Genomic DNA, 21619 nt, shown 5'->3' with positions numbered 1-21619 from the left:
CTCCTCGTTTCAGTACGTGAGTGATTATGTTAGTTGGAGTCCATTAATATTCTTGGGCTTCTACTACCAAAATGGTTTTTATCAGGACGTTTACAATAAGGTTTATTAGGAATAGAAGGTGGTATGAGTGAGTTGTGGGTGTTTGGGCCAAAACTGGAGACCTGACTAGAATGGTGTTATGCCATTAGTAATTTGGGTATAAAAGGATCTTATTCATTGGAAAGGATGAATACCACGTCTCAACCAATGGTGCCAAAGCCTCTCCCCAGTTGTTGTCTCCTCCCATGTGATCCTCCTCATAAAAAAACGCTTCCAGATTCATGATCAGGTAGCGGCTGTCGTCCCCTGCCCACATATGAGGAGGTCATCGCTGGGGAATCATTGATGACTCCATAGGGTTCATCACACTCCCTTCTCCTAGCTGGTTCCCCAATGTTCCTTCTAGTTTTCAACAAAACTTCAAGAAGTTTCCACACATTCAGCTTTCTTTATACTCTTTATCCTGCCCCCACTGGGACGATGAATGCTCCTTGAGTCCCACTCGACTCTCCTGCACCATACTCTTGTGAAACTGCCTAGGGAATTGTACTACACATTGGTTCACTACTTCATCTGGTTCTTCATGCAAGTTCTTTCCCTCTTTTGTTTAGAAAGAAAGGGGGTTGACTCTTGGCCATTCCGGTGTTGACAAAAGACAAAAACAGGAAGATCGCTAGGTCTAATCCGCAAGGGATACTGGTTTTCCTTATTCTTGGGGGGTTCCTCACTGGAACGCAGGAACTTATCTTAAAGGGTGTGTCCATTCACGGCTTTGGAAAGACTACGCCATTTATGTATAAAGGAACTTCCAAAGAACACTGGGATCTGCTTAAGCAGGGTCCTTTACGCACTTCGTTGGGATTATTTGCTTTCAAGTTATCCCACTTTATTGGTGTGTGCTGAAGTGTCCCTCGAGGAGAAATTTACCTACACCACCACGATTCTCAAAGCTTTGGGTTGATTGCTTCTGCAAAGGAGATTTCTCCTGGTAAGTCGATTTTTTTAAATTTTTTTATAAATGTCTTTTGAAGCTTCATGGCCCCTTTCAGGTTTCACACAGATTAGATTACCTGGTTCTGGGATTGTATTTTAAGTTCCTTTCGGTGCCACATGTTTGCTTCTTTATCACCTTAAATAGTGTTTTCGAGTTTGGCCTGCTTGCTCTTGCAGCTGCTTATTACTGGCAGGTTTCAGACCACACAATCCACCTGTCAAAGGTCACACCACTGCCACTGTCTGATTCACCTTCTGCTCGTTTGCCTACACAGCTCTGTGGCAGGCACTGCTTGATGCTCACTGTGTAGTTGTCAGACTACACGGTCCACCCATTACATATCACGCAACCACCACACTGGTTCCACTCATTCTCTGCATTGGCCTTCGGCCGATATGTGAGACGCTTTCCTCTTGCCTCTTGGATTCACTTTCTCATTCTCTCAAATTGCCTCCTTGTGGCCTCACACTGTCTGATTTTGGATTCTCAGACTGGTCTGGCATTTGACAGATATGTTCCTTCTCTGAATCGGTCCAACAACCTCCATTTTACCTTTTTTTCTTCTATGAAAGGTTCCGTTATCCTATCTTCTGTCTGAGATGTCTCAAACTCTCAGAGCTGATGTCCTGTCTGCCGATAAGACTTTCTAATACAGTCGTCTTCGCCATACCTTCCTCTGTCTTTGGATATCCTTCTCCGGATATCAAATTTCCTGTCCTATCTTGCTGTTTAATTTAAATAGCTGGGCCTGCCCCAGTGCAACATTGGCCATAGCGTTGTTGTATTCTTCTTTGTCCCAGTACTTGTGAAAGAGAGGCTGTCTCATACTCTACAGTCACACAGTGTTCCCGACTCAGTCATTGGCAAGGAAGGGTTGGATGATGTTATTACCCTGTGGGGGTGGGAGTTAAAGGGGTCGTGTCTCAGACTAAAATCCTTGTCCCAGGAGGGGAGTTCCTCTCTGAGATCCTCCCCATGTTACCACCCCTAAGGGTGCTATTATTGAGTGGCCTCATCTCCTGGTCTCATTGAAAGGGGCTCGGCTCTGGCGAGAAGTGACGCCATTTGGAGAACAGTCGCAGGTAATACATGAAAATAATCCTGTAAATGCCATCTCACCAACAGTACACTGGAACATTTTACAACATTTTCATGAAGCTGCTGCCACAATATATCTGACACATATGGTTGCTGTTAATAACTTGCATGTGACTGCAAATACATGAAATTGATTTACAGTGTGTAAATCTTACATGGTTCTGTGGCCACAATCTAACCCTGTAATGGTCATTACAAACCCATTGCACAGAGCAGCGCAGAAGCCACAATCTTTCATTGTCAATAATGGTCACTGCAAAAAACTTGCACAAAGCTGTGACAGCAACATTTCTATGCCAGTAATGGTCACTGCAAATCACTTTCATGAAACTGCAATCACAATCTATTGTGAGTCACACTCATAAACCATACTCAATGAGTGCTGTTAGGAGCCACTCTGAAGGGAACAGCCCGGACAGGTATAATCAGGAGAACATATTCATAGTGCACATATAGGGAGTACACTAGGGGGCAATCACTGGAAGAGCACACTGAAGAGGCATGGTCAACATGACATACTCAGTGGTGGTAAATTCCATGGAGGCATAACCAGGGGGACACACAGAGACTCTCCTATGTACTCTAGCACACAAACGGGAAGGAACACTCTGGGAGAATGCCCGGGAAGTAGTAACACAACAAACTCCTGGTTTGTCTTCTGTGCCTGCACTAGAAGGTCAAGATGAGTCATTGCATGACACTTTATTCATTTTTAAATATTTGTTTTGTGTGTTTCACTTTAACAATGTCACTGTGCAGTAATGTGCAAAAGGGTATTGATCCAAGATAAGTAACTGTGTTCTTTACAAAAGGCATACAATCCATGCAAGTAACAAAGTGTAAATCATTTGCATGAAGTTGTGGCCATCAGCACTGCTACTCCACCACCATTGAAACAAGAGGCATTACATACATGTGCACACATACCTAGTCACCCAAGTACTCAGTCAGACACAGGCACCCCATTTTATACGAACACACATTTACATATGTGCACAGTCTGACTCAAAACTGTTCTGAAAATACAGACATAAAATGCATGCATCATATTTCAACACATCCAAACTTGTGAGGAGCATGCATAGGGCAGGCTGAATGTGGGCATAGGGCATGCCCCAAAACAACTTGATCTGAGAGCAAAAAAGTGAAAAAATGCAACGCTTTGAGTGAGAAATAGCCCTGGCGAGGCAGTGGGGTGCATCAAGCAAATGCAGAGCAGCTCAGAGGAGGCTATGAACCAGACTACTCCCTGACTATGCCATTGGCCAAACAGTAAAGGAAGAGAAGAAGAATGATCACCAGCCCAGGACACAGCATAGGAAAGATTAGAAAGCAAAGCATAAAACCAAAAGAACCCACCCAGTGACACAGAGCTGTATCGGAAGCTTCAGATAAAACAAAAAACATAAGGATGGATGATAATGATGTGTTATTTGTATAGAGAGTATGTCTAATCCCTTTACATAGAACATGCCTGCATACAATATCACCCAACTGGAGTTGGTACTCATTTCTGGACTGCAGAAGGATGAAAGGCTGAGTTGCCAGGATTCTAACCTGTGACCTGCAGATCAAACAGATCACAGCAGTGAGCGCTCAACCCACTGGGCTATCTTACCAGCTGGAGGCAGCAAATCAAGATGGGAGCAGCAGGATTGGCTTTCTGGGGCAAATGCTTGAACAAAGCCTTGAAAATAGGAGCAAGACGGGAGAGTGGAGGAGAAAGAGAAGAGGGTACATTTAATTCAAGATTTAAAAGGGAATAAATAGTAGTCTTCATAGAAGGATAACTAATGTGGAGAGGCTTATGTAAAAGAACAAAAGGCAAAAGAGGATAATGAGATTCAGGAGACAAAGCCACAGTGGAAGCCAATTGTATGAGGATTCTAGGTGGTTGCTGAGGGGGGGAATGGAGAGTGGATGTTCGCATGCAGGGAAGTGTGTATGAAAAGGCTTGGCAGAGTTTCTGCATAACATTTGAAATAAAAATGGCCTACCCTGTGAGTAAGTGGTAGAGTGACAGCAAGGCAAATGAAAGGCCAATGTGTTCTCCTGTTACTGGAACTCACACATAACATTCTCTTTATCAGTACTACATTGGGAGAAGGGCCTGTAAGTTGGAATGTACCTGCTTCTCTTGGCCTCATTCTATGTCAAGACTGGAGGCGAGCACTATGCTTCAACTTCTTATTTATTCCTGTCTCCAGCAGTTTCAACAAATGTAAGAAATGTAACATTTTTCATGTTCAAACAAATTTTTGGTTTTTTTTGTATGTTTTACACACAGATTTAAACAACATTTCCCTTCAAATCTAGTCCTTTCTGATTCCTGTCACTTGCTCTTAGTCCTTCCTGTTCCTTCCTTCCTCCCCTTCTTTTCCTGCTCTTCAAGCAGATAAGTACCTTTCACTTTAGCTGCGATGTGTGCAAAGTCATAGAACGTAATATCACATAATCTGTAGCCAATGTGCTCAGCTTGTATATGCTTATACTTGAATGAGCGCTATAGCATTTTCAGATAGTATCAAAACAAAGTAGTGGAATTAGCAGTAGTTCATAGCCACAGGCTGCACAGCCCTGCGCCGCACTATCGGCATGCCCGGGGGCCAAGCATCCTTCGTGCACACAGAATACAGGCCCCCTCCGTCGAGGACCCAGAGTCAAGGGAGCAGTGCCCCCACCCGTGGGGAGGCAGAGAACGTGCAGGAAGAGCCACCAATAGGCTTGCTGCATACCCACAAGCCGCTACAACGCTTGTCGGCCGAGGGAAAGAGCACAGCTGCCCCCACCCTTGCTGCAATACGCGCACTAGTGAGCAGAAAACTGCAGAGCAGCCCCCACCCTTGCAGCGGTGGAGCCTCACAGTGCGCAATAATGAAAAGAACACTGCTAACTTTCACAGTCGCCGGAACGTTCCGTGGACTCCAGCTAAGGGAGATAAAAGAATAAAACATGTCAGAATGCCAGCAGGACCCCCTCGAGGCAGTGAGAGGTTGCATACCGATAAGAAAACCAAGTTAAGGTGAGAAACTCACTTCCAAGTTGTCTAAGAACACAGCAGGTCCAGCTGCATAAAATTAAGCTTGCACAGTAACTTCACAGTTCAACAGCAAAGAGCAACAGGTGCAGGCCACACTAAATTGCCCACAGTGCAGAGTGGAAGTGCCACATACACCTGACAAAGATAATTAAGGCACAAGCACCCCAGCAACTGGTGGAGGCAGTGGCGCAGGGAGTCAGAGCCCTGCATGACAGGCTGGCTACAATGGAAAACATTTTAAGCCAGAAGACCAGCACCGAAAAACAGAAAAACATGTCCACAAGGGCCACACCTGAGGGTTCACATCAGTGTAATGAGACCCAGAAGAGGAAGGCCTTTTCTGATCCCTCCCACCCCTGGGTCATATTGAAGGGGCAGACTCTGAGGACCCAGAGGCTTGCAATGCTTTTAAGAAGCTCAAAGATGCTTTCATGCGCAGGTTGGTGGTGCCAAGCCTTCCGACCCCTGACCCAGGGGAAGACAATATGGGTAATGAAGGGTGAGTCTCTGAGGGAGAGCCGGCAGAGTTCTCCCTATGAGAAGGAGCAGGAGAGGATGACCCTCAACCCCCACAAGGAAGAGACTGCGGACGGAGAAAAACACTGACGACACTGATGAAATATCAGACATGTTCGAACCAGAATTAATTAAGAACCCAAAGTCCTCAGACCTGGCAGCTATCTCCATGGGTGACCAAGTATATGACCCAGAGACTGCGTAAGGCACTAGAGAAGTAAGCAAGGTAGCGTATGAGGGCAGAATGCCCCAGACCGTAATGACCAGGGAAAGTAGCAGAGGCACCAGAGCTGGATCCCAAGATGCTAGCCTTCGTATTGAAGACGTCCAAGGACCCCAGGAAAGGCATAGACAGGTCCTGGGGAAGTTACCAGGAGAAGGTCCTCAATCATGCACCTAGCTGAACGGTTGCGGGATACAGGAGAAGTAGACCCAGATTTACTGGCGAACTGGGCTCAGAGGGCCATGTGCCTACTAGGCAACGCCAACTGTGCTATTTCCTCTGAGAGGAGGAGAGGCCTACTATTGAAAATTGACCCCAAGCTAGGAGACCTAGCCTTTTACGAGGGAGGCGAAGCAGCCCAAGGACTCCTATTTGGCAAAACATTTGTCAAGGAAATGGGCAAATTATGGGGACATATACATCACTGGAGAAAGCCCAGGCATCCATCTGGAAAATATTTCCAAGAAGGGTTTTCTGCAGGACCGGGCGCTTCAGAGGTCGAGTGCGCAGTCTTTTCCAGGGTACAAGAAGACCTCAAACAAACAGGGCCCACTACTGGGACAATAGACAACAAGAAACTTTTGTTCCTGCAAGAGGACGATTCCTGAGAGTACGCCGACTCAGAGGACAGGGAAGAGGACAAAACTTCCCCACAGGTCAGACATATAGCATACCCACCAGTAGGGGGAAGAACGCGACAATTTTGGCTAAACTGGCACGCGCTTTCCAACAACGCCTGTGTACTACAGACAGTCAGGGGACTGCAGCTATAATTTATACAAGTGCCACGCCAAGTGCAAACCACCCCCCGATACACATGCCCCAAGCAGAGAGAACGAGCCTGCACAGCAAACTGCAGCACCTAGCACAGAAGAGAACTATCGAGCCGTGCACCACCATGCCAACTTTCATCAGCAACATGTTCCTAGTACAGAGGAAAGAGAAAGTGATAAACATAAGAAAACTGAACAGCTGGGTGGTTTATCACCACTTCAAGATGGAGGGGATCCACCAGCTGCGAGACCCGCTAAGACAAGCAGATTGGCTCACAAGAATAGATTTTATTCTTGCATACCTCGCAGTCCCATTTCAGGAACAATACCATTCCTCTCTAGATTTCGTCTGGGACAAGCAATATTGGCAATTCACAACAATGCTGTTTGGCCTAGCTTCGGCGCCATGGGCTTTCACGAAGCCCACATGACCGATAGCAGCAGCAACCAGGGAGAAAGGGATGTGCATGGTTATTTACCTAGACGATATCCTGCTCATGGGGGACAACAGAGAAACGCTGATTTATCAGACGAGATGGGTGAAGCATCTGCTCCCACCTCTAGGTTTCCTGCTGAACATAGAATAGTCAGACACGACCCTGGCAGGGCAAATAGATTTTCTAGGCTTCATCATAGACAACAAGACAGTGACACTCGAACTACCAGCCAGGAAGGTGAGAGATATCAAAAGAGAAATAAGGAACTGCCTAGACAAGAGCGCAGTATCACGGAGGACAATCACGAGGATTGTGGGACTTCTAGCAGCATCGATCCAAGCGATATTTTCGGGCCCTCCAAAGACCAAAAACTAAAGATAAAACACCTACAACAAGGGTTGAGATATCAACAGACAGTACCCTTAGAAGAAGAATCCAGAACAGAGCTTGCATGGTGGCTTCAGAATATGGACGCCTGGAATGGGAAAGCCAGATTCGGAGACTGACCACACCTGATAATAGAGTCGCACGCCAGCAGAGCAGGTTGGGGAGCCCGTTGCGGTGAGCTAGAAACAGGAGGCAGGTGGAGTATGGAGGAACTCCGCCTTAACATAAATTGTGTGGAACTGCTGGCAGGATCCTTCACAGTCAAAGCCTTTACGAAGGACAGAGTGAATTCATGTATCCTACTGAAGATGGGCAACATATTGGCGATCAGATACATCAATCACCTAGGCGGAAGGAAATCCAGGCTCCTAGCAGAACTAGCTAAAGACTTCTGGCACTATTGCCTACAATCAGGGACCTCAGTAACAGCAGAGTATCTCCCGGGATCACTCACTGTAGTAGCAGACTGGAGCTCGAGACATTTATCCGATTCCAGCGACTAGAAACTAGACTTAGGAGTATTCCAGCAAATAGAGAAATGATGGGGCCCATTCCATACAGACCTATTTGCATTCAGGCTAAACTCACACAAGAGCAGATATTTCAGTTGGTGACTAGATCCGACAGGACTGGAAAGGAAACGTACACTATGTGTTTCCCCTGTTCATAATGATGAGCAGAGTACTAGCAAAAGTTTGCAGGGAGATAGCGAACCTGGCCGTAGTGGCTCCAATATGGATGTCACGGTATGGTCCCCGACACTGATGGAGCTACTGACAGACCACCCGAGAAGACTACCAGCAGGAAAACACCTGCTCACTGACCCAATTGTGTAATTTCATTCTCTGAGAGTGGGCGGGACTCTCCTGCTGATGGCGTGCAAGATAGCCAAAGACGTTGGGCTCTCCCATGCATTTGATGCAAGCTGCACGACTCATCGCAGAATCATGGGCCCCGTCCACTAGGCGAGCTACGAAGCAGCGTTGAGTAGATGGTCACGGTGGTGTAATAAACAATTTCATCCTGTTTCTGCCCCTTTAGTACCGGTCCTGAACTTCCTAGCAGAACTGCTCCAGGATGGGAAAGCGTTCCGAACTATAGGTGTATACAGTTCCACAATATCCGCAGGACACCTGCCCGTTCACGGAATTCCCATTGGTGAAAAACCCACAGTGGTTAGACTCATTAAGGGAGTCCATTTCAGGAAACTCACTTAGCTGAAATACGTACACTTATGGGACGTGACAATAGTACTAAAACTCCTCGCCAGCTGGCCAAAAAATAAGTATCCTTGAAACAGACGTCAGGAAAGCTTGCAATGCTGCTATGTCTGATATCATGCAGAAGAGTATCGGATGTTAAAGCACTCGACATGCACAGAAAGACGTATGGACCAGAAGGGGTTACCTTCACACTGGCCAGGAGGACCAAGACATGCACCACCTCAAAATCTTATCCCTACCTACACGACCATCCCAAATGGTGCGTAGCAACGTGCATAAGAGAATACGAGATTAAGACAGCTGAAATGCGAGCAGCGGCTACCAAGCAATTATTAATAGCATGTAGGAAACAGCATAAAGCAGTCCCGTCACCTACCATAGCCAGATGGGTGTGCAAAGTGATGCAATTAGCAGGAATAGATATGTCTAAATTCGGAGCGCATTCAGTGGGAGGAGCAATGGCCTCAAAAGCGCACGCGTAGGCAGCAAAGCTGCAGGACCTCATGCAAGCGGCCGACTGGGCCAGTGATAACAACTTTTGGATGTTTTATTTCACGCCTATCCAGTCAATGGCAGTGACAGTAATGAGAAGCTTTAAACAAGCATAATGCTCGTCTCCAGTCTTGACATAGAATGAAGATTACCCTTGCTAATAGTGCAAAGAGTCTTGATTCTATTAAAGACAAGCAGGCGAGCATTACTTTCCCACCCCGGATACACCAGAGTGAAGGGGAAGCGTTATCCATTGTAGTAACTTTCACTCCTGATGTCGAATAGGGTAGTGTATCCACTATCTAATGCATGCTTTGTATCTTGATAGGAAGTGACCAGAAGAATAATTGAGCCAGCAAAGCAAGGGCACAGTTGGAAGAGAGCGACAGAGTCAATCGTTAATAACAGAGGAAAGCCATGCAGACCAGAAGGAAAAAGGCTGAGCCTCTGTAGTTCTAGTAGTTGAAAGTTCAGTTACAAATCAGGGTGCCATTCTGAGCACTCAAAGAAGAGGAGGAAGGAAGGAAGGAACAGGAAGGACTAAGAGCATGTAACAGGGATCAGAAAGCACCACAGAAAGGACTAGATTTGAAGGGAAATGTAAAAAAAAAGGTTTTTGTTTGAACATGAACAAATGTTGAATTTGTTACATTTGTTAAAACTGCTGGAGACCGCAAAAAATAAGAAGTTGAAGCATAATGCTCGCCTCGTTGTCTTTAATAGAATCAAGACTCCCTGCGCTATTAGCAGGGGTAATCTTCATTGTTCTCCATTGTGAGGGGATCTGCTAGCTGGTGGGTGACTGCCACCTTCCATTTCCACTTAATCCCTTGTGAACATCTGCATCTGATCCTGTTTGGTGAAGGCAAGGGTCATTCAGACTGCACCATCATACTCCTTCCTTGGGATTCCATTGGCAGTTGAACAGACTCCACAATGAATAACTTTAAATGAAACTTATTGGGGAGTATTACGGAGTTTCAGATTGATTTAATGTGCCTTCAAGAATTAGACAATGTTATTTCTCTGTGCTATAGACGAGGATGGATGATTCTGATAAATGTTTACTTATGAAAATCATTTTGACAAACAAACGTTTTCATATGAAATTTTGGAAAGTAAAGCATTAACTTTATCTTAAATTCTATATTTACGTTCTCTTCTTTTATCCAGCAGGAAATCAGAAGTAGCAGCCAGATCACTGTTCAAAGTAGCATGCAGGAAGTGAAACAAACAGATGAAACAACTAATGCAGCTCGTGAGTGTTCAACATTTGAAAGTGAAGAGGTATGTGGCGAATTATTCTGCATGTTTATTTGCTTCCTCCTTTTATCGAATGAGTTATTTGCTGTAATTAAGCGGGGCATCCACTCCCAATTTCCTCAATTGCAACAATGTGAACAGCATTTCTTGAGTTAGTCTCTTTGTTAACACTCTATTTCAATGTAAATACTGTGGCTGTGTGTTAAACAGTATGATAACAAAATGTAAGTCAATCACACAGCTGAAAGTCCCCTTAAAAACAGCAAAGAATGCAGATAACATTGCATAAAACATTGTTTTCTTGGAAAGAAATTTGAAGCGGTTTTATCCAGTAAGTATGTGGTTCTTGTAATGAAGTCGGTTCCAAGCTGATTAGGATTACTGCATGTACGTTTATTCCAGCTTCTTAGTTACAGTTTTACTTATAAGACATATAGGGCAATAGCTAGGACACAACACCAGCTCCCATCACCCTAGGCAGGCCAGCTGTAACTGCCACCACTCAAAACTCTCACTCGTAACATTCCACCATTCCCTCGTCAACACTCCACGTGACATCACTGGCTACATCACATCAGACAAGCACTACACAACACACCTTCCTCCTTTACCCAACCACACATACACAGAGCACGTCACATACAAGCACTACACAACACAGCTCCCTCCTTCCAAAACACACATACACGTGACACGCCACCCGCAGACGAACACTTCCACAGCAAATTCCCACCATCAGAACAACGCATCAAAATGAACTACATTACCTGAACCCATCACAAAATCACCAATTCTCCCTCTGTCAGTTCGTGCCACAAACAGACAACTGGGCTCTCACCCCAGGACCAAACCCACCTAGACACTGGGCTACTTCACCTACGTCTGACACCACCACAAAACCTCTTCGCCACCTACCACCCGCACCCGCCTCAAATAACGCGGGTCTCCAGGCTGCCACCCTGGAACTCCAGCAGGCCTCTAGACTGCCACTCTAGAGCACAATCGGGCCTCAAAGCCCGCCAAAAGCCAACCACAACCTCAAACTAGTAAGAAACTCGCATAGTGGAAACACATCACTCAGTTCACACACACCCATCGATTCGACAAACTGAGCGCATTCCACCAGACCACGTTGTACAAACCTACCAAACACATTGAGAACGGTGGCCACACACTCCCAATGCCATCAACAAATACTGGCAAAACTAAACGTTCCAATCCGCTCAGATGATATCCTCATTCCAGTCGGAACATTGAACCCATAGTATAAAACAAGGTCCACACTCAACATCACAAGTGACATAAGAAACAATTGTCTCATCACCTTAGGACACCAGCACACCCCATTCCAATGGATCATTGCTGGGCATCCCCAGCCATGCACCCCCTTGCCTCCAGCTACATACTGTTCCCCGTGATAGAAGGGTAACAAACGCTAGAGGAGGCGCTACCTCCCCTTAGAACAACCACATCACTGTTCAACCTTTACCATAATCAGATAAACTCCCTAAGCCAGACCAATACCCAAACATGAATTATAAAATCCAAACCTCCTTGTAATAAAAGAGCCGGGGTGCTACCTCACTCTATAACAACCGCATGGCTGTTCAACTTTTACCAAATCAGGTAAACTCCATACCAGACCAATACCCAAACAGGAAGACAATACCTCCCACGAACTACATTGCCCAAGCAACACCAACCATGCATTACCCATGGATTACCTCGCATATCTAAAAAGACATTCACACATTTACCATGCTCACAGTGAATGCTATCCATTATCCAGCTCTCACTGGCTCTCTCCATCTCCATCCAACAGTTGTGAATGGGCACTACTCTAAACGTGCCATTTCCAACCCTATCAGTCAACGTACCTTCAGGCAGCTCTAATTGCTGCAAGTCCAGTAGACGCGTTAGTTGTAATCCTGACATGCACATTAATTAATACGTGCACTTCTAACCATAGCAGCTATGCACACGAGAGTCCATGTTGCACAACTGCAGTTCCTTGAATGCTGCAAATCCTCAAAAGAAGTAAAACACTAACTATTACTTCCTATTATTGCAATCACTAACAGCATACCTCACACACAGTCATCCATACCCATACAATCTACCAAACCACATCTAAATGTCCAAATTGTATGTGGCACTTCTATCAACCACATTCACCACTACTGCCAACCATACCCAAAACACATCCGCATCAGCGTGCATCTACCAAAACGGTGCACTAATATGCATCTCCAAGGTGCCATGTCCGTTTTAAATGAGAAATGCAAATCCCAAATCACAAAACAGATTGCCTCTCCACCAAGGCGTCACATTAGTAATCCTTTTGGATTCCATAGCTGGAAATTGCCAGGGCTTGCAAGAGTCTATTGAGAGCTACGCTCTATACAAACAACAATATCCCACCATACTGTCATGCCCTGGAAAGGTCACCTTAGTCGTTGGCCGCTACCTGACGCTTCACGAATTGAGACGGAGTGGCGTGCCCACACCACGAGCTGCCGAAAATGTGTTTGACGTTCAGCGCATCGATTATCCAAAAACTTTGCCCTTTGTCGAACTCCGTAAATCCATCCTTCCTTTTATTCCAAAACGGATCCGTCGGAGCAGCGTCACCATTTGCATCGCTTGCCCTGCAATGGGCATTCCAGTTCCTCATACGCTTGTACACTGAGCTGCTTCCGATGCACGGTGAAGCATGTCTTTGGGTGCTTTCCTCGCACATTTCAACGTATGAGGAGCGCGATACACTGCCACTAACCAAAGTTCTTATCAGAACTTCTTCACAGTCAGCGCTCCATGTAATCTCCAACTCTGTGTGCTCCACCTGTGATGTCACCATTCTTACGGCCACAGCCAAGCGCTCTTTACTACAGCTGACCAACGGTCAGCCTGCCCAAAACAGAGCTCTCTCAATGCTCACAGTTTTAACTTGGGGCCCGCCATCACAATAAAAAAAAATCAGCACTGCAATGTCACACATTTCTGCGCTCACATTCACAGTGAGCTGCACTCTGGCTGCTTTCTAAGCCATTCTCTGCCAGTTTGATTTAAGCTTGTTAAACAGGAAAGCTCCATACGTGTCTCATGGGTAACTCCATGATGTAGGGGCTACTGACTCTCTTCTGCCGTTGCCTCCTGCAGGTCTCTCCTTGGAGATCTGGCTCCCTGGCAGCTGCACTCTCCACTTATGGGAAATAACTAACAGGCACTGTACAATGTCACAACAATTCCAGTGGGCCAGGAAGACCACAGAGATCAGCTCTTTCTTACAACTGCTGGCCCCAGCTATCTGACCAACACCTGGTAATCTGCTCTCCTGCCAGCTCCAGCTACCGATTCCACTTATTATGGGGCCCCTTCCCTGTTCCTTCCCCTGCGCCCTGGGTGATGGGACTTACTGGTTATGGGGGGCGGTGTTATCCTTCCTCCAGCAGCTTGTTCTTGTCCTTCCTCCACCCCCCCGCAGCATTGTCCTTCAGCTTGTGGCACGTAGGTTCCCTTTTCCAAGACCGACTTGTCGCCAATGTAATGAAGTGGGTTCCAAGCTGATTAGGAGTACTTCATGTAAGTTTATTCCAGCTTCTTAGTTACAGTTTCACATATAAGACATATAGGACAATAGCTAGGACAACACTGGCTCCCATCACCCAGGCAGGCCAGCTGTAACTGCCACCACTCATAACTCTCACTCATAACATTCCACCATTAACTCGTCAACACTCCACGTGACATCACTGGCTACATCACATCAGACAAGCACTACACTATTGGGTCCTGCGGAAACAGTAACAGTAACAGTGCAGCCGGCTCCCTTCACCTCTCCCAACTGCCACAATCGATCTCCCTAGCCTTCCATGTTCCATGCGGGTGGAAGGCTCGGGAGATGGAATACAACACATCTCCCCCCTTTAACACTTTAAAGAATACAGAGTGTAGAACATAACATAATAACAAGTGGTTATACAGAACTTGACCAAAACAACTGAAATCTAGTATGCTACTAAGTGATAATATTCTAACATATTAAAAGGATACAATGTCACACAAGATGAGAAGAATTAACATATATAAATGTCTTTGCAGGTGTAGCCTTACACACCTAAAGCTATCCTGACCTTCAATCATGCACAAAGTCCCTCATCCATCCTGGCTCCCTTCTCGCTCATTTTGTCAACATTGGGGCATAGTCCATATCGCAGTTATATGTGCTTGCTGACAAACCTTCACTCTCCTCTTCTAACGACGGTCCACTACCATAATAGTTACCTTCATCACAAGGCACTAACCTGCCCATTGACCACACTTCACCTCCTTCAACAATCACAAATCCATTCCTAACAGCAGTACTTCTCATACGGCATACCTCTGCTTTCCAGACACTTGTAAATTGAACTGGGATTGCAAATCAACACCCAATACATAATCCTTCACACTCTTCTCATAATCAAACTCCTCCTTAGCATGCCTTTGACTCTTCTTAATTAAGTCCATTATGGAACTCCTGTCTACTGCGACAGAGTTGGCCAATGCAAGCCAACCCGGACATATTTTAGTCCTGGGCTCTCTGCCCCTCAATGAAACAAAGGGTGACACCTTGGTCACGGAGTGCGGTATAGCAAGATAGCCCCACTGCATGTGATTAAGGACCACTCTCCACAGTAACTTTGATCTTAAGGCCATTTGGATACCGCGCTTGATGAACCCATTACATTTTTCCACCAAACATTTGGCCCTGGGATGGTAAAGGGCAGTGAAAACCCTCTCTATAGAACACACTCTCCAAGAACTCAAAAATATCCCTCTCCGTAACCTCCCTGACCGGACACCACTCCACCTATTTGGTATTGCAATCTACCATCACAAACAGAAACTTCAAACTGTCACCCAAACCCTGAATGGCTCTCATGATGGCAACAGCAACTCGGCTGTTCAGGAAAAAAAATGGCAATCAGTGGTGTTTCACGCACCCTTTTGTTTTATCACTCAGACAACAAGGTACACACCCCCTGACCAACCTCTCCAACAAACTATCCATTCCAGGCCACCAGAAGCCTTTCCTCTGCCTTCCTTTTGTGCCCTGAATGCTAAGTGTCCTTGATGAGCTAACTCAATCAATTTGGGCCCCAGTCCATCCAGGGGAATTATTTTCAACCCTTTCCTATGCCTACCATCAATGAGAGAAAACTCATCCTTGACTTCCTACCACACCTCAAATCTCCTGTCCAAGATCTCCTTGCCTGGCCAACCGGAGACTGTACACTCTTTGACACACGTTCATACTTCATCAGCTCCTTCAGCCAACTCCCATTCAGTTCGCTCCACACTTCCCAAGTCAAGACTGGCAATGATAACCTCCTTATCACAACTCTCCAAGTTACCTTCTCTCATGCTTACTGGCAGTCACAACTGACAATCAGTCACCACGTTCTGCTTTCCTGGCAGGTAGCAAACTCTAAAGTCGTAGCTTTGCAAACCGAACAACCACCTGCTAATCCTTGAGGATCCTGCACTCCAACTACCACACGCAAACATCTGCACCAAGGGCTTATGATCTGTTCTCACAATAAATTCTTGGCCTCACAAGAAAAAATTAAAATGCAATGTGGTTTAAATAACTGCCAACGCCTCCTTCTTGATCACTAAATAGTTAATTTTGTCTCCTTTAAGTGGCCTTGATGAAAAAGCCACTATTCTCTCTTCTTAGTTTTCATCACATTGCGTGAGAGTCGCCCCAAAGCCCAACATGCTTGCATCGACTGTGAGAATTGACTTATCCTAGGCACATAACTTCCCTAAAGAGGATGCATTTAAAATATTCTCCTTGATCTTCCAGACCACTTCTTCACATTCCTTTGACCAAACAAAATGAACTTGTTTCTTAAGTAATGATCGTAAAGGTGTGGATATCATAGCAAACCCCTGGACAAACTTGTGATAGTATGCAGCTAAGCCATGGAATGATAGTAGTTGATCTTTATAAGTGGGATTAGGCGCTTTGCTGATTGCCTATACAAGACTCAATTTGGGACTGAGGGGGTGATGGTCTACCCAAATGCTTCTATTAAGATCTCTCAGATCTACGCTAACCCTAATGCTGCTACTTGGTTTAGAAACAATTACTACTGGAAACAGCCATTCCAAGCTCTTGATCTTGTCAATAATGCCCCTCTGAAGCAACAAATCCAGCTCTTCTATTAGTTTCTCTTTGAGTTGGTGAGGAACTGACCTCACTCTGTCGAATACAGGAATGGCTCCTTTCTTGAGCTTGATGCAGTGCTCAAAGTCCTTGAGCTTTCTGAGGTCATCTCAGAACAATTCTGGAAAAACTCTCACCCATTTTCTTCCACTTCAGCCACAGTAACTGGTTCAGATGCATTAGCTTGAATACAAACTCCAAGCTCGTATTGCTCATCCCAACCCAGTAGCGATTAACCTTTTTTTGCACAGCTTCTGCCTTTATATTCGATCTTTGCTGACAATGTTCCTAATAAGTCAATTGTCACGTCACCATAAGAATATTGCTCTATATTGTGTTTGCATAGGTGCTCTAATTTTCCTTCCACATAATTTTCAACATTTCTATTGATATAATGGTCCATGGTGAGCCACTATCCACCTTCATTGTAATGACCTTCCTGTTCATTACAAAGTCATTTGTTGTACTTGCCACTGCACTAATCTCTTGGACATGTTTATTTTTTCCTATCACGTGGACACTTTCTGTTAGTGACTCTTCTTGTTCTGGTTGGTGCCCTCCCGACTCTACAGCATATATAGTGGTCTCTCGGCATACCCTGGCAAAGCACCCATATTTCTTTCATTTAAGACAGCTCACATTCCTTGCAGGACAGAACGGACTAGCTGTGAGATGTCTGTTGCTGCCGCGTTTGAAACATTTAATTTTTTTGCTTTTGTTCACATTCTTTGGCTGTCTGATAGCCAACACTTCATGCACTTGTTTTATAGCCCTCTTAATTTTCATTTAATGAGCAGTTTGCTCCCTACTCCTTGTCACTTCCATTGCGGAAATCCTTTAAAAGGAGTTTTTCCTGTACCCTGCTGTTGTTGGTACAACATACCAGTTGGTCTCTGATGAGTGAGTTGGTCCACCTCCCCAATTCACAAGTGTGGTTTAGAGGCCTTAATGCTGCCTCAAAGCACTCCACGGGCTCTTGTGGTTCTTGTGACCTCTGAAAGAATGGGTGGCACTCAAATGTAATGTTCCTAAGCTCAAAATGATTTTTTGTAACATTTGTACTGTCATAGTGTAATCATCACTGTCCCCTTGACCTGCTTCTGACTCTTCAGGAAGTCCATCATACACCCTTCGACCTTCTGCGCCCAAATTATTGTAAGAGTATGACCTGTGTTCTGGCAGGAGAAAATGTGTCACCTCTGATGGCTAATAAATAGGTATCAAATAATATTTTCCATCCATCCCATCTAATTGGAGGTATGCAGCTAGAAATGGAGGAGGGGTACCATGATTGCCACCGCCATGATCACATAATTTTTTTTTTTTTTTGCTGCAGTGCTTGCTTTTCACTAAACTGGCAAATCTTTGATTGCTTGGTTGCAGCCTTTACAACGCTGTTTTAATTAAAGCAGTAGTTCAGTACGGTAACAAGGAAACTGAGCCTGGATTAATAAGAATTATGAGTTGTATGTTACCAAGATGGCTGCTACCTTTGCGTGACGCTCACCGGTCCTTTCCTCTAAAAACCCGCTTTGACCCAAACCTGCTTTTCATGCCGCCGGGGCAGTGCAGGAATGCAGCTATAACCTCCGGTAGGAGGCATGCTGTACCACACTGGAGGGTTTCATTGTGGTATGGAAAGCTGCCGGAGTGCAACCTGCAGCCGGTTACCACAAAGGGGGTTCAGCAGGCATGGCAGACCCCTGTTGTGCAAATCGTCATCAGCAATGAAAAGACGAGAAGTATGCCGTAAGTGTTTGGTTTCTTTATTGGGGCCTGCGGAAACAGTAACAGCAGTCGGCTCCCTTCACTGCTCCCAACTGCTACAATCGATCTCCAGAGCCTTGCATGTTTCATGCTGGTGGAAGGCTCGGGAGATGGAATACAACAATGTGCACTGTCCCGAGTAGCATTCGGCTTTATTTGGTATGTGCTTAAAGTACCTTTAGTGCACAGATAATGGACTTGGCAAATGTTCGAATCATGTATGCAGGGTCATTGTTCAATAAAATTGGCATTTTGCATAACATTGATGGAATGCACAAACGCCACCATAGGAAATGCGCACATTCCCTCATGTTCATTGTGCAAAAACATTTATTTTTTTCAGTGCCTAGCGGCATGTTCCGCAATCAGATCCTACATTATAATGCAGCCTGTTGTCTCATATTTTGCAACATTTTTGGTGCATTTTAACAGCACATTGGGGTAACTTAGGCTGGTGTGATGTTATTCGTCGAATGGATTGAGCATTCTGGTCCTGGGTTTCCAGAGGTGACCATTAGAGATGGGAGTTGGAGAGTGGTGTTGAAGGTATGGGGACAAATGTTTTCTTGCTACCTTTCTTGACATGCTTCGCACTACTATTGTTGTGATGTGCCATCCATGTACCGAGAATCCGACAATAATGCTGCATTTACCTTACCACTGGCATCACAGCTGTAACCGGACCTTAAGCACATGACTTATCTGGTGACAAGGTTGACGCTGGGGGGAGCAGAAGGGCAATCATTGTCCCCCGTGACATTTCCACACATCCTTCTTAGATCCTGCATGGATCATCCTGGCCAGGCGGCAAGCCTATCATGGATGCCGGATCCATGATAGCAGGATTCCCTGCTGATCAAACGGGTGCACCAGCATGTGTCTTGATGCAGACAGCAAGCAGAGTGTCCAGGAGAGTATCTTCTGACTGTCATAGTTTTGGGGTCAAAGTTGGCCTACAGCATATATCCAGCAGCTGGGTGGTGTGGAGCTGTGCCTTCTCAAAAGTGTTCAATGACTGTCCGGGCAGACTACATCATTAAAGCAGTGTACTTGCAACGCTCGCCATCCCAACCATATCGAGCTGGCAGTGGGGCTATGTGGATAAAGTGGCTGTGTCTGTGGCGTGGATTGCCAGCCTGGATCATGTGGCGAGGGATAGTCAAGGTATGGACTTGCCACCAGTAAGGCGCAGGTGGTGTCCATGAGTTCGGTCTTGGATGTTCCCAGTGCAGAAATTGTCAGTGTTGGCATTGGGGGACCGTTAACCCTGTTCAGGTGCATGGAGAGGTTTCCCCGTCCAGTGTTGTCTGTCAGAACCCGTCGACATCAGGATGTGTGGCATTGGTGCGTGTGCACAGTATTCCGGAAGTGGTGGGCACTGACCATGCCTCACACATGGAGTTGCGGGTCATGCAGCGTCCTGCTGGAGAGAGTTATGCAGAGCTTGTGTTTCCAGATTCGTCTGCTCATGAAGTTCGGGATTACCAGTGTGTTCCTCAGTTTGCGACTGATGGATATTCAGGCCAAGATGAGGTGCAAGATACTTTGATTTGTGGGGCTTGCCTCAATCGAGATTGGTATGCCCCGGAAGTATGCAACAGATGGTGCAAGATTTCAGCTATCCTATAAATGCTAGACTTTGATCCCTGGAGATGGTTTATGGATCCATCTATGTATAGTTGTGGGTAGTGTGCAGGGTGTTCGGGTGTGTGTGTGTTGGGCCGTTGTCCTGTGTGTTCCTGTCTTGCATTCACGTTGTGGCCCTGTTGGGATGGGTTAGGTGTGCATGATGGAAGCATTATGAGACTCATTGGTATAATGCAAGTGGATATTTCCTCTTCGGATTGAGGGCGTTGAATCAAATAGTGTGCTCTGTGCAATTTATCTATAGGTGAATAGTGTTTGTATAAGATGTGGTCATGTTTAAATAAGGTTCTGTGTTTTCTTGCAGGTTGCGGACTTACTTTCATGCTTAAATTATGTTCCTTGGCAGGTTTGCAGATCTATTGCGTGGAACTTACACTTGGTGCAGGTGTTGGTGCGGGTTGGGGTACATTATGCTTGGGTTACTGGGATATATGTGTTAACAATGTTGTGTCCCTCTGAGTTGCGTGTGCTGTTGGAATTGCCAGGCAGATTTACGCCATGATGTACACTTGTTTACAGTGTTCTGGTATTTTGAGAGTGCAGGTGGGGGACAGCATGCTTGTTATCGTTGTCCTATTCCTTATGTTGCATTGGATTGATGGAAATGCCGGTTGGGTTTCCTAGTGCACTTTGGAAATGCCGGGTGGGTTTCCTACTTATCCTAGTTTATTTCGCCATCTGCTGGGTTCCAGGCCTCGTGGTCCATTCAAGGAGTGTGCACCGAGCTTCACACTCCATCTTGTATGTGGAGGTCACAGTTAGCAACACAGGGTGCACTATCTTTTATGCCTCTCATAAATACCCTGTTTCATATGGTGTTGCTAGTGGTAATGTGTATGTGCACCTTCAGGTGTGTACATTGTTTTGGAGGGCATGTATTTTGGTGTGAGTCAGTCAGATTCTTGCAAATGCTGTTGTGGGTTGAGTTTCTTGGGAGTTTGCTGTTTGTGCCAATCACTTCTGGTTATTATCAGAGTTAGAACCTGTATGAGTTCTGAGTTAGATTATATGGGGCCTTTTGGCTGCCAAAAATATGTTTCTGTTGTGCAGTGCATATTTCATTTTGCTGTTTTGTTGAAGAGAGAGCATTAACGGGATGTCGTGCGGGTAGGGGTTCCCCATTGGATTCGAGTAGTTTTGGTCAGTTATGTGTGCTCAAGGATGGGCAAATTTTACGGGTAGTGCTTGGATGTGACAGATTCAAGGCTCTGGTGGGGGCAGCCAAGAGCAGAAGGATGTTGGTTTTGTCAGGTGGCTCAGGGGTTGTGTTGTTGATATTTGCCCCATCGCAGGCAGGGTCACGCTTGGATGTGGGAGGTCTGAGCTCCTATAGGGCAGACCAGGGGAGGAGGATGCTTGTTGTTGTTGGTCATGTCATGGTCAGTGCGGGTTTCAGGGTTCTTTTTTACTTTGTTGAATTTGCATCTGCAGTTTGGTGCCAGGTAAGGTAATGGGTGGTTTATGTTTCTGTTTTTGGATGTCGGTTGTGCGGTTCATCAGTTCTTT

At 45.7% G+C, this 21619-nt stretch overlaps 1 protein-coding gene across 3 annotated transcripts in view; it reads left to right on the top strand.

Annotated features, from left to right (window-relative positions):
• Positions 1 to 21619, top strand: part of XIRP2 (xin actin binding repeat containing 2) — a 1616993-nt gene that overhangs the window by 1432740 nt on the left and 162634 nt on the right. For 2 of the 3 annotated variants that reach the window (XM_069616273.1, XM_069616275.1), the window contains one exon: positions 10396 to 10509. In XM_069616273.1, coding sequence (XP_069472374.1) covers positions 10396 to 10509 — 114 coding nt within the window. The remainder of the gene's footprint in view (positions 1 to 10395; positions 10510 to 21619) is intronic. The other variant, XM_069616274.1, reaches the window with a different exon arrangement.

This window comes from Ambystoma mexicanum, chromosome 9, assembly GCF_040938575.1.
Source record: "Ambystoma mexicanum isolate Mex_15411 chromosome 9, UKY_AmexF1_1, whole genome shotgun sequence".
NCBI classification, from domain to species: domain Eukaryota; kingdom Metazoa; phylum Chordata; class Amphibia; order Caudata; family Ambystomatidae; genus Ambystoma; species Ambystoma mexicanum.
The sequence above is the reverse complement of the archived record's forward strand: the minus strand, read 5'-3'. Positions and strand labels throughout refer to the sequence as shown.